This window comes from Condylura cristata, unplaced genomic scaffold (genome assembly GCF_000260355.1).
Source record: "Condylura cristata isolate star-nosed mole 26May11 unplaced genomic scaffold, ConCri1.0 scaffold00030, whole genome shotgun sequence".
Classification (NCBI taxonomy): domain Eukaryota; kingdom Metazoa; phylum Chordata; class Mammalia; order Eulipotyphla; family Talpidae; genus Condylura; species Condylura cristata.
This window is the reverse complement of record NW_004567131.1, coordinates 26,805,505-26,820,032: the sequence shown is the minus strand read 5'-3', so window position 1 is coordinate 26,820,032 and position 14,528 is coordinate 26,805,505. Positions and strand designations below refer to the sequence as shown.

The following is a 14,528-nucleotide window of genomic DNA, read 5'->3' as shown; positions in this document are numbered from 1 at the left end:
CTCCCCCCCCCCACATCATGTTAATTGAGGTAAAGTAGGTTTACATTGCTGTATCTGAAAACCCCTTCAAATGTCTGTTTCCACACTCTGCCCAGCACCAGTGCCTCAGTTGAGGCTACATGGTTACCCATATGCTTGTCAACTTTGAAATAGCTAGAACTGGGTCCTCCCTAGTGGCGCCATGGGTTAAAGCGCAGCACTGCAAAGCTGGCTACAGCCACTTCCGCACGAGTTCAGTCCCTGCCCTGAGGTGACCCACATGGCCCGGCTGCTCACCTACTGCTCCCCTCAGCAGTGTGCTTCTCAGTCTGCCTGTTCTGCTCTCCACTCTGACTCTGGTGAATCCTCTCACCACTCCTGCACCACTGGCCTGTACCCTAGTTCTGTGTATATAAGTAAATAAATCTTTTTTTAAAAGTTAAAAAAAAAAGAAATAGTAGAACTTTTTTGGATATCAAGTTGTTTATTGAAGATCAAATTGTTGTTCCATTTCAGCCATCGGGATGATAGATGGTCAGATGATCATTATGAAAGAGAGAAAAGAGAAGTGGATTGGAACTTCCACAAAGACAGCTTTTTCTGCGATGTTCCAAGTGAGTGGTCTAGTAGATAAGTGAACCCTGGGGGAGTTAGGGGTAGGGGGTGGGTCAGTTCCCAGTTCCCAGACTGAAGGTAAGTGTAACTTAGACTGATAGTAATAGGTGGCTGGTCACACAGTCGCATTGTCTCTGTCATACCTAAGGAAGTCTTAGCTAATTAACTTAATTTTTTCCTCTAGGTCATTCAGCCACAAATCTGAATTTATTTACTTATAATAAAAGATAATTGAGTTATAGTCATGCTTAAGGAAAATACAAATCTAATAAAATTCTTGACCTTGTCCCAAATTTTGTCACCTTTTAAATTCCTTCTACTATTAAAAAAATTATTAGATCAAGTAACAAGTACATATTTTTGGTTCTACCCTGAAATAATCTACTGTATTATCAAAATATAGCTTGTTAAAATTTGATTCATTCAAAAAGCATATATTAATAATCTCTGTGTACTTGCCCCTATCTTTAAGCATTCTAGATAGAGATACAAACCAAATAAAGTGCAGAGGGCCAACACTTGAATGCCCTAGGGACCTAACTCATAATAGGAATGAGGAAAGCCGGCCATGGGTAAGGTAGTATGAAGAGATGGTGACCGTAGAGCACTAAAGGGAACCTGCCTTCTGAAACGAAATCAGCAGCTTAGAATGTGACCTTGAAGAAATATGTTGCAAACATGTATGAACTTCCCTGAAATCAGGGGTCCACATTTAAATGTGGAAACACCAGATCTCTAAATGTTGGCAGCAAATTCACTAAGCAAATTTCATTATGCAAATAATCTGCTGTAACTGAGTTAGCCTAAGCACTCTGCAGCTGCCAGGGAAGAAGGAGTACTGGAAGGAATGTATTAAGAATGTAAGTCATTGATAGCCCCACTCATAAGGAGCGAGGAATTCTGGGCAATTACAATCTCTCATTAAGTGACCATTACCATTAAAGATCTTTTGGGTTCAGCTTTAGCTGCTGTTGAAAATTCTAAAGCATGTATTTTCCTATCTTAGATCACTAGAGAACTTGATTGGATTTTTGATGTTTCTAGATGTTGCCAAGCCGCAGGGTCTCTGTTTTAAACACTGTTTCACTATATAGCAATATATAGATAGAAAGTAGGGGATTTATACATCCTCATACTAAGGAAGCTGCAAAAAAATTTTTTCCCTGTCTCTTAAAAAATATTTTTGGAAAAATGAACTCTGGTGAGTTGCATATTCTGGCTAATTCATTTCTCTCAGTGTTACTATATACTGCTTACCCAACATCTGTTAGTTAATATCTTAACCAGGAAGGACATTGGCAAGTTCATGAAATAAAGAATTGCTTAGAATTTCAATAGTCAGCACTAAATATTTGTCAAGGCCATTATCAACTCTGAGTGTAAACTGTTTCCACAGGCTAATTTTGATCTCCAAAATCAGTCAACATAGGATAATAATCATTTGCTAAAGAAAATTGTGGTCATGCAGAAAAGCTCATATAATAAAATTTTATTCATAAATTTGCACATTGATTTTCTTAGGCCTGATAACTGTTTTGTTAAACCTGGCTCATACTGATTATTTCTTTTAATAATTTAGGAAACAGAAACAGTCCTTACTGAGTGCCTACTTTTCATTATTTCATTTAATTCTTACAACTGTTTGTTTAGGTGTTGCTCTCTCCATTTTATATGTGAGAGACCAAGACTCAGAGGTGTTTGTGGCTTAAGATCACCCAGGTGGGAAATGAAAGCAACTGATCACCACAGTCATCTAACCCCAGAGACCACGCTTCCCCAGTGCACCACAGAGTCTCCTTATTCAGAGACACGTTCTGTATTTGTTCGGAATGCTGGGATACCAAAGAGACCATGTACTCAAGCAGACTGTGGAATGTGGCTGTGACTGGCCAGCATTCTGTACTTAGCTGCCTGTTTTTAGTACTTATTGATCACTGCCATTTTCCCTCTGTGAGAGAGAACTGCCAAAGAGAACATCCTTATAATCCATTCTTGATATTCCTTAGTGCATCATTCTTTGATTTTATATACCATTATGGTGATGCATTCTTAAATTAAGAGGGAGCCATTCAATTTTGTGCTGAAAGTTCTTTTAGGTTCTACTAATTATAGTCTCATCAGAAATAGATTTATTACATAACTCTAATGATTTTTAAGATGTGGTGAGTAGACTACATACTCAGCTAAGGCAATATTATAACATTGCCTTTTTAAAAAATTTTTCCTTCTGGAATTTATTGAAGGAAAGAATTCCTTGCTCCTAATGAATTGTCCATGTGGTTTCCCTCTTTGTATAGTTTCTGTATGTTGAGTAATATGAAACAAAGGCTAATTTACGAACCTTTTTCTTTCTTTCTTTCTTTTTTTTTTTCATATTACCAGGTGACCGATATTCCAGAGTAGTATTTACTTCAGCTGGAGGGGAGACATTATGGAATTTGCCTGCAATTAAATCAATGTGCAATGTAGATAATTCAAGGGTATGTAAAGTAAAACTGAAACTTGTTTAGCACAAATAAGATTATTTTCTTGAAACTCCTTTTAAGTGGCTTACCTACTGGGGAATAAACACCAGCCGGCCAGCTTTGCATTCTTTCAGATCCCATGATCAAAGTATCTCTGTGTTTCTCTACCTAGAAAACATAGCATTGTCCTTAATAAAGAACTTTTTTTCTTTCCCACTCATGTTCTCTGTCTACAATAGTCTTTTGTATTTTTCTACAGCATATTTCCTTTCAGGATAATAGGACATTTTTCTTCTCTTGTTGTGTTTTCTGCTTCCTAGTCTAGCTTCATTATTCACTACATTCCCCCAATCCCTCCCCTCATGCAATTGTCAGCATCCTAATTATGTAGTGAAATGCCTGCCTTTCTGGCAATCAATGGGTCATTTGGGCATGTGACCGCAAAGGAACATTTAGGGCTCAGGCTTGGAAAAAGAAACTTAAAGGGCATAAATACAGTATCAATATAAATGACCAGAAATCCAATCCAGATTGCCCAGGAGTCTGAACACCTTGCTGCTTTAGAAGACAGAGGTAGACAAGAAGACAAGCATTTTCCAGAGCCAAAAAGATGTCAGCACTAGAAAGTGTAAAGTCAGCTTCTGGGTTTAGAAGAGCTGTCAGTTTCATGTGTTCTCAGGCAGCTTCTCCAAGTAGAAACTGCTGTCTGATGTTCCTACCAAACCTGTCCATGCAGAGTGACCAGGCAGAAAAAGAGCTCATTGTGTTCTTAGCATAATGCAAAAATCACTGGTTAGTTGAAAGTCTAATCATCTGCCCTTCTAAGAGTTAGGCTGACAGTCCAGTGCAATCTTCTGTTCTATCAACAGGCTTTCTTAGTGGGATAGAAGATAGAAAGGATTCTTTGAGGCTACCAGACAAGCAGTCCCATTGTGCTGACATAAAGTATCTCCTAAGAACTAAGTGGCTTGCCCAGTTCATGTGGTACTTGGTCATAGGCCTTCTGGTCTTACTTCCTTCTTTACTCTGAGAGGGTATTTATAAATGGCAAATAACCTCCCCCTTTGATCGCTGTATCAATTTTTTGTCAGTGCCATCTTCTCTCTGTTCTATTCCAAGTAGGCCACAGTCACATGTATACACAGACTAAAATTTCTTAATCCTCGGTCAATTTGTATTTCCCTCTTTCCTATAGTTATCAGTTCATTTTTCAGAAACTATGAATTTGTTTTTCCAGGTCATGTGTTACAACCCTTTATATAGAAAGTAAAGTCCAGTTGGCCCTCACTGATGGTGCAAAGGGTTGCAACGCAGCACTGTAAGCTAGCAGCAGCTGCTTCAGTGCGAGTTCGATCCCGGCCCTGCAAGTGACCCACATGGCGCGGCAGACCTCTCCTGACCTGCCCGCTGCTCCCCTCAGCAGTGTAATTCGTCAGTTGGCCTTTTCTGCTCCCCACTCTGTCTCTGTTGAATCCTCTCACCATCCCTGCACCTCCCCCTGTACCCCATGCATAAATAAACAAATCTTTAAAAAAAAATAAAGGAAAGGAAAGTCTGGAGTAGTGGCTGTATAGAGTACTTGCTACATGCAGGTCTTTATGTAGGTATTTTGTATCCCTCACGATGGGCCCATGACTTTGCAATTTGTGACACCTTATAAGGATGAAAAGTCAAGCCAGTCTGGCAACTTTATAATTATACCTTAGATGAGAACAGTTCACTAATTTCTAAGCCTTTTATTCCCCATTATTCTAGTTTGCAGTTGACCTATAGACCTCCCCTTCCCATAGGACTCTGCAGTGATTGAATCATTGGTTGGTCAATAGCTGATACGTGGGTATTGCTGATCTTTGTCAGGAAGTGTCTAAACATGTTGATGGATATTTTTTTCCCCATTTAATCCTCATAGCAGTGTTATGAATTAAACTCTAGTTTGAGACCATTTTATAGATGAGGAAATTTCACATAAGTGGTCGATCTAGAGCTTGAATCCAGCCAAGTCTAACTCCAGAGTCGGTGCCTTTATCTTCTCTACTTTATGCTTTCATAATATTGACGATAACAGCCACCCCCATTTTGTTTGGTTTTACTTTGTGTGCTCTCTCCCACTCAAATGAGTCGCCACAATGACGAGCCTATGGAAGGTGTGGCTTACAGATCAGCAGATCGATTCTGTAGCTCTTGTAGGCATATGGTGTTGTGTATAAAGTTCTTAACAGCATGCCCAGAAGAGCTGCAGAATCGAATCTGATGATCTGTAAGCCGCCCCTCCCGTAGGCTAGTAGCAGGAAAATGTTATAACAAAGCCTTTCTGTGTGGGTTAAGCAATGCAGTCTAAGTGTGTAGCTTTCTAATGGTTTGGCTTGGTACATTTGCAATATTTAGATTATCTAAAGGATAGATGTACTCAGTTTTTTCTCTGCAGGGCTTTTTGTAAACATTGGACAGCAAGAACATGTTAAAGCACTGTGGTCTTCTTGTGAAAATTTGAGGAAAAGACCCATGATGTATATCCAGATGGATGGTCAAGCTAATCATAGATCCACATCAACAAATGAGTTAATAGACAATGAAGACCCCAAGATTCTGTGGTTATCATTTCAATTTGTTAAATTAATAAGTCATTTTTTTACCATTTGCAAATGCCTTTGTATTTTAGCCTCAAACTCTATATTTTGAACCCAGGATAACAAACCTAACATATTCTCATGGAGATAATAGTCAATGATAATCTAAATAATAACTTGTCTAACAGCTTGGATTTCAGATTACTAAATTACTGAGAGTTTCTCAGCTCCATATCTTTTTTGGATTTTTATTTGTTGTGGTAGTTTTAGCAAACTGTTCAGAGGCTACCTGGCAGTCTTTCCTGTTTTCCCTTCTCCAGTCCTAGCTGTTGTACTCAACTTGATTATTAACAAGTTTCAGTTTGAAGTGGGGCCACACCAAATGGTGCAGAACCACAGGAGGACTTAATTGCTGGTGGGTTGACTCCAGAAAATATCTGCTAGATGATCAGTGTAATATCTCAATGAGACCAGATGTTTCGATCGTTGCCAACACATTGAGTACAAACTCCAGATTCCTTTTAAATTACATGCCACTTAGACTCATAATCAGACAGGCGCTGGTTTCCAGAGTGAATAGCTCTGTTTCTGATGCTGTTGTCGACCTCATAACAGAAAGACTTGCTTACTTAAACTCTTTCAAAAGGACTTTCTGTTAATCCATGGACCTTTTTTCATTGCTTTTTTGTGCCCTCTGACATCCTAAGGGAATCACTGCAGATAGTCATTACTAGCCAGAAATGTGTTTCTCTAATCTTGACTATTCTGGCAACCCTTTGCCTGTTTCTTAATCTTTGTAGATGCACTTTGAGGAATCAGGTGATAAAAGGGATTTGAAATTCGGTGCCTAAGATCCCCTTTACTAGGGTAACTTTTACGGAGAGCTGGAACCCCTACGTGACTTAGAGGACCCCAGAAATGTGTTTCCTGGTGCCTCTTTTAAAGAGGATGGTGGAGCCTTTTTTTTTTCTTTTGTCTATAAGCTCCCTTAAACTTTAACTATATGAGGACCTTTGTCACAAGGGGAAGGAGAACCAGAAGTCAGTTGAACCTGGTACTTAAAATTCTGCTAGTTTCTTCTCTTTCTCTCCTCTTCTTTTATCTTCTATTTTAAGCCAACTCCACCCCTCCTGCTAACTAAGGAAGAATGCAAAGACATGTTACAGCCACATAAATAGACTGATTCCCAAAGACATCCAGTTTGCAAATATCTAGAGGTAAAATGGCTATATTCCTCATAAGAATCACAAGAAATTGTTCTTATTGTTATAAACATCAATGATTTTAAATCATCCTGCACAACAATTTCCCAAAAATATAGTTACCTCCTGCACAAAGATGTATCCCCTTACTAATCTCATTAAACCACACAGAAAAAACAGGTGCCTCTCTCTGTGGGCCTCTCAGTTACAAACAGCTACCTTACTGCTGCTCTCTCAGCCTTTGGCACCCAGTCCCAAGTGTCGAATAGACCCTTACAGGTAATATGGTAACTCTTGTGATAAATCATAATTATTGGTTTTCTTATCTGATTTCCCTGCCACACTATACGGAACTTGAGGGTAAACACACAGTGATCCTGTGCAGGGACTGAGCAGGTGTTCTTCTTTATGCATGTGTGTATGTATGTTTGTGTGCATTCATGTATGTGTGCATGTGTATGTGTGAACATGTGTCCCTGCTGCCTGAACCTCTAGGTTCAGGGCACTGGCATCTTTCCCAGAATAGTGAGAAGTACAGGTCACAATGTCTTTTCTTTGTCCTTATTTCTTATCCTGTAAGAGTTCTCCAAGGCTTTTTCAAAGTTCAGACATCAGCCAAAATGACCTTCGAATTTGAGGATTGGCTCTCCAGAGACTCACTAGCATTTATTTCTGATAGCAGCCATCAAAGCAGTATTTGGTTTGCATTTATATTGTCCAACTTTTTAATCTTTGGTCAAATATGCACATTACAAAAAAAAAAAAAAAACCACCCCAAAACCTCTGCTATTATGTGAAAAGGCTATTCAAGGACAGAATTCTGTACTTTCTTTCCCAGTTTTAACTGGCAACCCTATTCCATTTATCTTTGGTGCTTGGCTATTTCAGCAATTACAGATATGCTCCTTTGAGCTGATAGTGGACTTTCTAGTGGGTACCGTTCATTTTCTTCAGTCTGAAAACTTTCAGACATTGGAGTTTCATTACCTTTCTTTTGTTTCACCTGGCTGATCCCAGGACTTGCATGTTATTCTTTCTGGGATAAACTGGTTAACTGCTATACAAACCAGAGAGAAGATATTCCAGAGTTTCCTGTTATTTGTTCCGTTTCCCCTGAATTAGCATATGTGAATGTTTTTACCTTGAAACAATTAAATATGAATTATCAGATTCTATCAATGTCAGATAATTATTGTTCTTAGAAATAAACAAAAAAAAAGGTATCTGTTAAACCATATAATACACTTGACTAACAACCCTTTTGGCTCATTTTTTCTTTTCCCCTAAGAGAATATTTTTGAAAACTTGTTTATTATGGAAATTATCAAACATATGCAAAGGCAGAATAGTCTGTAAATCCCTGTGTGCAGAACCCAATGTCAACAGTTCTCAGTGCATGGTCTGTCTTGTTTCATCTAAACTTTGTCCTCACAGGATTAGTGCCAGTAAAATATCTTGATAACCAGGATTCGGGGGATCATAAGTAACTTGGTTCTTTAAAAAATATGAGTCCCAAAGAGATGATTTGTGCCAACTTTTCCTCTATTGAAAAGTTTTTTTAGTGCATGATCGATAAAGCCTGCTTTAATAAGGGTAGATTTAATCCTACTAGGAAAAAAAAAAATCACACCCTTCTTGGACTTTGGAATTTCTTTCCTGGAATAGCCTTTGGTAAACAGAGATGGGGCAAGAGATATGGATGGGCCATCTTTGATGTTGGAATGTCTAAGGACAAATCTTTGGACAGACTTAAGGTGAATATTTCTTATTTTCACTCTCAAGAAAGAGGGGACCATTTAGGTAATTTACAGGTTTTAAGTAAAGGAATTGTGCAGGGTTTACTATAACCTAGCAATGCCAGTAATGAGGTAGTTTTTTTCATTTTTTTCTAACAAGAACAGCCAAAAAAAGAAAAGCCTCCATAAATAGTGTCCTAAATTAAATACTGTCCACATTAACTCCAGAATTGTCAGACTTGTCAATATACAACAGATCCCTGTTTACCCTCTTCCCTAAAAAAGGGTTTTAGCCAAAACTTGGATAAATGTTTAAGGTCACGGAAGAAATAAAAATTCCAACTTAAGAATTTATTTATATACATTTATTTAAATCATGTGTATATATATGTATGTCATATATATACATAATTAGATATGTCTATGTAACATTTTAATTTAGAGTTGTTGCCTTTAAAAATATCGAAATTCCAAAGAGATGATTTGTGCCAACTTTACCTCCTCTATTGAAAAGATATTTTAGTGCATAAACTCATATTTCAGGAAATAATTTTATTCTAGGTCTTTCATGTACCTTTGACATCATGCTTCTGGTATCACCATAGTCACTTTTTGATTCACTGAAAGCTTTCTAGGGAGCATCATCTTGGCTTCCAGCTAAGTTGATTGAGTTGTAGTATCTTTGTTCCCCAAAATTTCATGCTCATTATCAGAAATTTTAGACAAAAGCACGGATTTGTTTCACCAGTAGGACAGTTGTTCTTTTATTTAATCCTGAAGATGTACATACATAAGCTTTGCAGGCTGTTACTGCCTTTTAAAGTGACCCTTGAAAGGCTTGCTGACTAAAGAAGTGTTAAAATTCTGCCTCCTTTTTCAAACCAAGCTAGCCTCGGTTGAAGTTGTTTTACACTTGTATGTCATCTCCAGACAGTAGTTTGCTGTTCAAAATAAAATAGACCATGGAACCCATAGCAATATAAGATCCCTTGTAGGGGGAACCTCACCTTTATTCAAACTAATGCCTAATTTAAGAGGATGATGATTTAACTTCCACAACTCTCCCAGGCCTTCAAGGCCACCTTAATTCAGCTCTTGCAGCTAGCCAATTTTAAACGCCAGCCCTCTGCATATCTGTCTCTGCAGATCAGATCTCATCCTCAGTTTGGCGATCTCTGCCAGAGGACCACAGCTGCCTCCTGCTGCCCCAGCTGGACTCTGGGGAACTATATCGCCATTCTGAACAACAGATCATCCTGTCAGAAAATTGTCGAGCGAGATGTTTCTCATACCTTGAAGCTGCTTCGAACCTGCGCCAAACACTACCAAAATGGTACCCTGGAGCCGGACTGCTGGGACATGGTGGCCAGAAGAAAGGATCAGCTCAAGTGCACCAATGTGCCACGGAAATGTACCAAGTACAATGCCGTGTACCAGATTCTCCATTACCTGGTGGACAAAGACTTTCTGACCCCAAAGACTGCTGACTCTGCCGTGCCAGCTTTAAAGTACAGCATGCTCTTCTCTCCCACGGAAAAAGGGGAGAGCATGATGAACATTTACTTGGACAACTTTGAGAACTGGAACTCTTCTGACGGTGTGACCACTGTCACTGGGATTGAGTTTGGTATCAAACACAGTTTGTTTCAGGATTACCTTCTGATGGATACTGTGTATCCTGCCATCGCCATAGTGATCGTCCTGTTAGTCATGTGTGTCTACACAAAGTCCATGTTTATCACCCTCATGACAATGTTCGCCATCATCAGCTCCTTGATTGTCTCCTATTTTCTCTATCGTGTGGTATTTAACTTCGAGTTTTTCCCTTTTATGAACCTCACTGCACTCATTATTTTGGTGGGAATCGGAGCGGATGACGCTTTTGTGCTGTGTGATGTTTGGAACCACACCAAATTTGACAAGCCTCATGCCGAGACTTCAGAAACAGTGAGCATTACCTTGCAACACGCCGCCCTCTCCATGTTTGTGACCAGTTTCACCACTGCAGCTGCCTTTTACGCCAACTATGTGAGCAACATCACAGCCATCAGGTGCTTTGGGGTGTATGCGGGGACAGCGATATTGGTGAACTACGTTCTGATGGTCACATGGCTTCCGGCTGTTGTGGTACTGCACGAGCGCTATCTCCTCAACATATTCAGCTGCTTCAGAAAGACCCAACAGCAAATATATGACAACAAAAACTGCTGGACGGTGGCTTGTCAGAAGTGCCACAAAGTACTCTTTGCCATTTCAGAAGCATCTCGAATTTTTTTTGAAAAAGTGCTGCCATGCATTGTCATTAAGTTTCGCTATCTCTGGCTGTTCTGGTTCCTTGCCTTAACTGTGGGCGGGGCCTACATCGTGTGCATAAATCCAAAGATGAAACTGCCCTCGCTGGAATTATCCGAGTTCCAGGTATTCAGGGCGTCTCATCCTTTTGAGCGATACGATGCTGAGTACAAGAAGCTTTTCATGTTCGAACGTGTCCACCATGGAGAGGAGCTCCACATGCCCATCACCGTCATCTGGGGTGTGTCCCCCGAAGACAATGGCAATCCCCTAAATCCCAAGAGTAAAGGGAAACTGACATTAGATAGCAGTTTTAACATTGCTAGCCCTGCCTCCCAGGTCTGGATTTTGCACTTCTGTCAAAAACTGAGAAATCAAACGTTCTTTTACCAGACTGATGAGCAGGACTTCACCAGCTGCTTCATCGAGACATTTAAGCAGTGGATGGAGAATCAGGACTGTGACGAGCCTGCCCTGTACCCATGCTGCAGCCACTGGAGCTTCCCTTATAAGCAGGAGATTTTTGAGCTGTGCATCAAGAGAGCCATCATGGAGCTGGAGAGGAGTACGGGGTACCATTTGGACAGCAAAACCCCAGGGCCAAGGTTTGATATCAACGATACTATCAGGGCAGTGGTGCTTGAGTTCCAAAGTACCTACCTCTTCACACTGGCCTATGAGAAGATGCATCAGTTTTATAAAGAGGTGGATTCTTGGATTTCTAACGAGCTGAGTTCTGCACCCGAGGGCCTCAGCAACGGCTGGTTCGTCAGCAACTTGGAATTCTACGACCTCCAGGACAGCCTCTCCGATGGCACCCTGATTGCTATGGGGCTCTCTGTTGCTGTTGCATTTAGCGTGATGCTGCTTACCACCTGGAACATCATCATAAGCCTTTATGCCATCTTGTCAATAGCCGGAACTATATTTGTCACAGTTGGTTCTCTTGTCCTGCTGGGCTGGGAGCTAAACGTCTTGGAGTCTGTCACCATTTCGGTTGCTGTCGGCTTGTCCGTAGACTTCGCTGTGCATTATGGGGTGGCTTACCGCTTGGCCCCCGATGCCGACCGAGAAGGGAAGGTGATCTTCTCGCTGAGTCGCATGGGCTCTGCCATTGCCATGGCCGCTCTGACCACCTTCGTGGCGGGGGCCATGATGATGCCCTCCACAGTGCTGGCTTACACCCAGCTGGGCACCTTCATGATGCTCATCATGTGTATCAGCTGGGCTTTTGCCACCTTCTTCTTCCAGTGCATGTGCCGGTGCCTTGGGCCGCAGGGAACCTGTGGTCAGATTCCTTTACCTAAAAAACTGCGGTGCAGTGCCTTTTCCCATGCCTTGTCTACAAGTCCTGGCGACAAGGGACAAAGCAAAACACATACCATCAATGCTTACCATTTAGATCCCAGGGGCCAAAAATCAGAAATGGAACATGAGTTTTATGAATTGGAACCTCTGGCATCCCACAGCTGCCCTGCCTCTGAGAAGGCCACTTACGAAGAGACTCACATCTGCTCTGAGTTTTTCAACAGCCAGGCAAAGAATTTAGGGATGCCTGTTCGAGCAGCTTACAGCAGCGATCTCAACAAAAGCGCCAAAAACGAAGCTGGCGCAGCCTTGTTACAGCCCTCGCTTGAACAGCACACCGTGTGTCACTTCTTCTCTCTGAGTCAGAGATGTCACTGCCCAAATGCCTACAAGCATTTGAAATACAGCCCGCACACTTGCCAGCAGGTGGGCGACTGCTTATGCCACCAGTGCGTGGCTCCTCCTGGTAGCTTCGTGCGCATCCAAAACGGCGTGGCACCCCTGAAGGCCGCGCACCAAGTCCCCGAGGGCTTCGTGCACCCCATCCCGCACATCCACCACTGTCCCTGCCTCCAAGGCAGAGTGAAGGCAGCCGGGGTGCAGAACTCACTACCCCGGAATCTTTTCTTTCACCCAGTGCAGCACATGCAGGCCCAGGAGAAAATGCCTAAGACCAGCGTACACAGTCTTCAGAGCATCGAAGAGCATCTTCCAAAGATGGCAGAGCCGGAGTCATTTGGCAGCAAAAGCACTCGGTCGTCACGAAAAGCATGTCGCGAGCCTGAGAATAACCAAAGGGGACTCTGTAGAAACGGAGACATGGGGACTGTGGAGGGCAGTGGCGGGATTGAGCACAGGGACTCCAGCTTAGGGAATCAGACGGACGCGGAGACAGGCTCGTCACAGAGTGATGTGATCGTGAACTCAGAACACTTACGTCAGAACGAACCAAAATTTATATTGAACCATTTAATGGGGGAGGCTGGTTATAGGTGCTGTCCAAACAATCCACAAAGCTGCGGCAGAATTGTGAGAGTGAAGTGCAATTCTGTGGACTGTCAAATGCCAAACATTGAAGCCAATGTGCCTGCTGTATTAACACACTCAGAACTTTCTGGTGAAAGCTTGTTAATAAAAACACTTTAATAAAAATAGTGTTCAATTCAGAGTCAGTGCCTCAGTCATTCCTTTGACATGAAGTAAAAATCCAGAAACTTAGAGAAGGGAGGCCCCAAAAGAAATGAATAAACTTGTCTCACATTGTTAAAAATAATGGAATGTTTTTATATTCCATGTGAAAACTGTGAACAAGCACGTGTCTAATGCTTATTTGCTGGTATTTGAATTTTACTTATTAAAAAAGTAGTTTTACTAGGTTTATACCCAGCTTGAAAAGTAATTGTTTCTCTCCCTCTCCCCAACCATAGCCGTGAGTCAGAGATTTGGAGCTTGGATTACCTAGAAGTTTCCATCCTCTGAGGCAATCGTTTTTACTTGCTATCTTTATCCTAGTGCATTTTGGTTGTCAGTAATCAGGATCTTTGGTTGCTCAACATAAATACTGATTTTAACTGAGCGTGTCATTTGGGATCCAGAAAGTAACCATTAAAATTTACGTTTTTGGTGAGGCCTCATTTAAAAGTCAATTGCCAAGCATTTAAATAGTGCATTCCACCTGTCTGCATGGATAGACTTCAGATGAAGCTAATGACACATTTGTATCCAACTGGGTCTTTTCCTACTTCAACCACAATGTACAGTTGTTCAATTACTACATCTATTAACCCAGGAGTCATGGGCCTCCTCTTATGTCAGGCAACAATTATTTTAGTGCCACAGAAGGAAAAACTGGTGGTCACCCAAAATAATAACTACAAGGATAAGGTGCCTTGATGCAGACAGCCCCAGGCAGGTGGCTCTGAGCCTCTGAAAGCATTCAGAACAAGGGAACCGATTCTATGAAGGTTTGCTTCTGTGTCTGCCCCTAAGGGGACATGTCCAGATGGCTGTTTTCTCCCTGGTTAAGCAGCATCTCAAGATGCACAAGGATAGTTTTATTGTGCAACCACCACCTGGAAATGCTCAGCCTTCAGGCTCCTCTTAAATGACACTTGTGTATCTTGTGTTACATCAGTCTGCAGTAATTGAGCTATTAGAGCATGCTTTCTGGGTTATGCTTCAGATGACAAAGCCCTCCGCACAGGGCGTCATCTGACACTGGCTGTCCAGCCCGGACAGGGAGGACTCCACTGCATGAGGCCCCTTCTGGCATTCTGCCTCTGTCTGGCCCTCTGAAGAGAACTGGTGGAGATATTTCTAAATACAGTGATCTTTCCAAAAGTTATTTTATAAGACTAACGTTCC

The 14,528-nt window shown here is 41.4% G+C and overlaps 1 protein-coding gene across 10 annotated transcripts in view; it reads left to right on the top strand.

The window, feature by feature from the left end:
* DISP1 (dispatched homolog 1 (Drosophila)) overlaps window positions 1-13,332 on the top strand; it is a 141,633-nt gene extending 128,301 nt beyond the window's left edge. For all 10 annotated transcript variants that reach the window (XM_012731376.1, XM_012731383.1, XM_012731379.1 and 7 more), the window contains 3 exons: window positions 496-593; window positions 2,977-3,074; window positions 9,711-13,332. In XM_012731376.1, the coding sequence (XP_012586830.1) occupies window positions 496-593; window positions 2,977-3,074; window positions 9,711-13,310 (3,796 nt within the window). In that variant the 3' untranslated portion in view covers window positions 13,311-13,332. The remainder of the gene's footprint in view (window positions 1-495; window positions 594-2,976; window positions 3,075-9,710) is intronic.
* The last annotated feature ends 1,196 nt before the right edge of the window (window positions 13,333-14,528 follow it).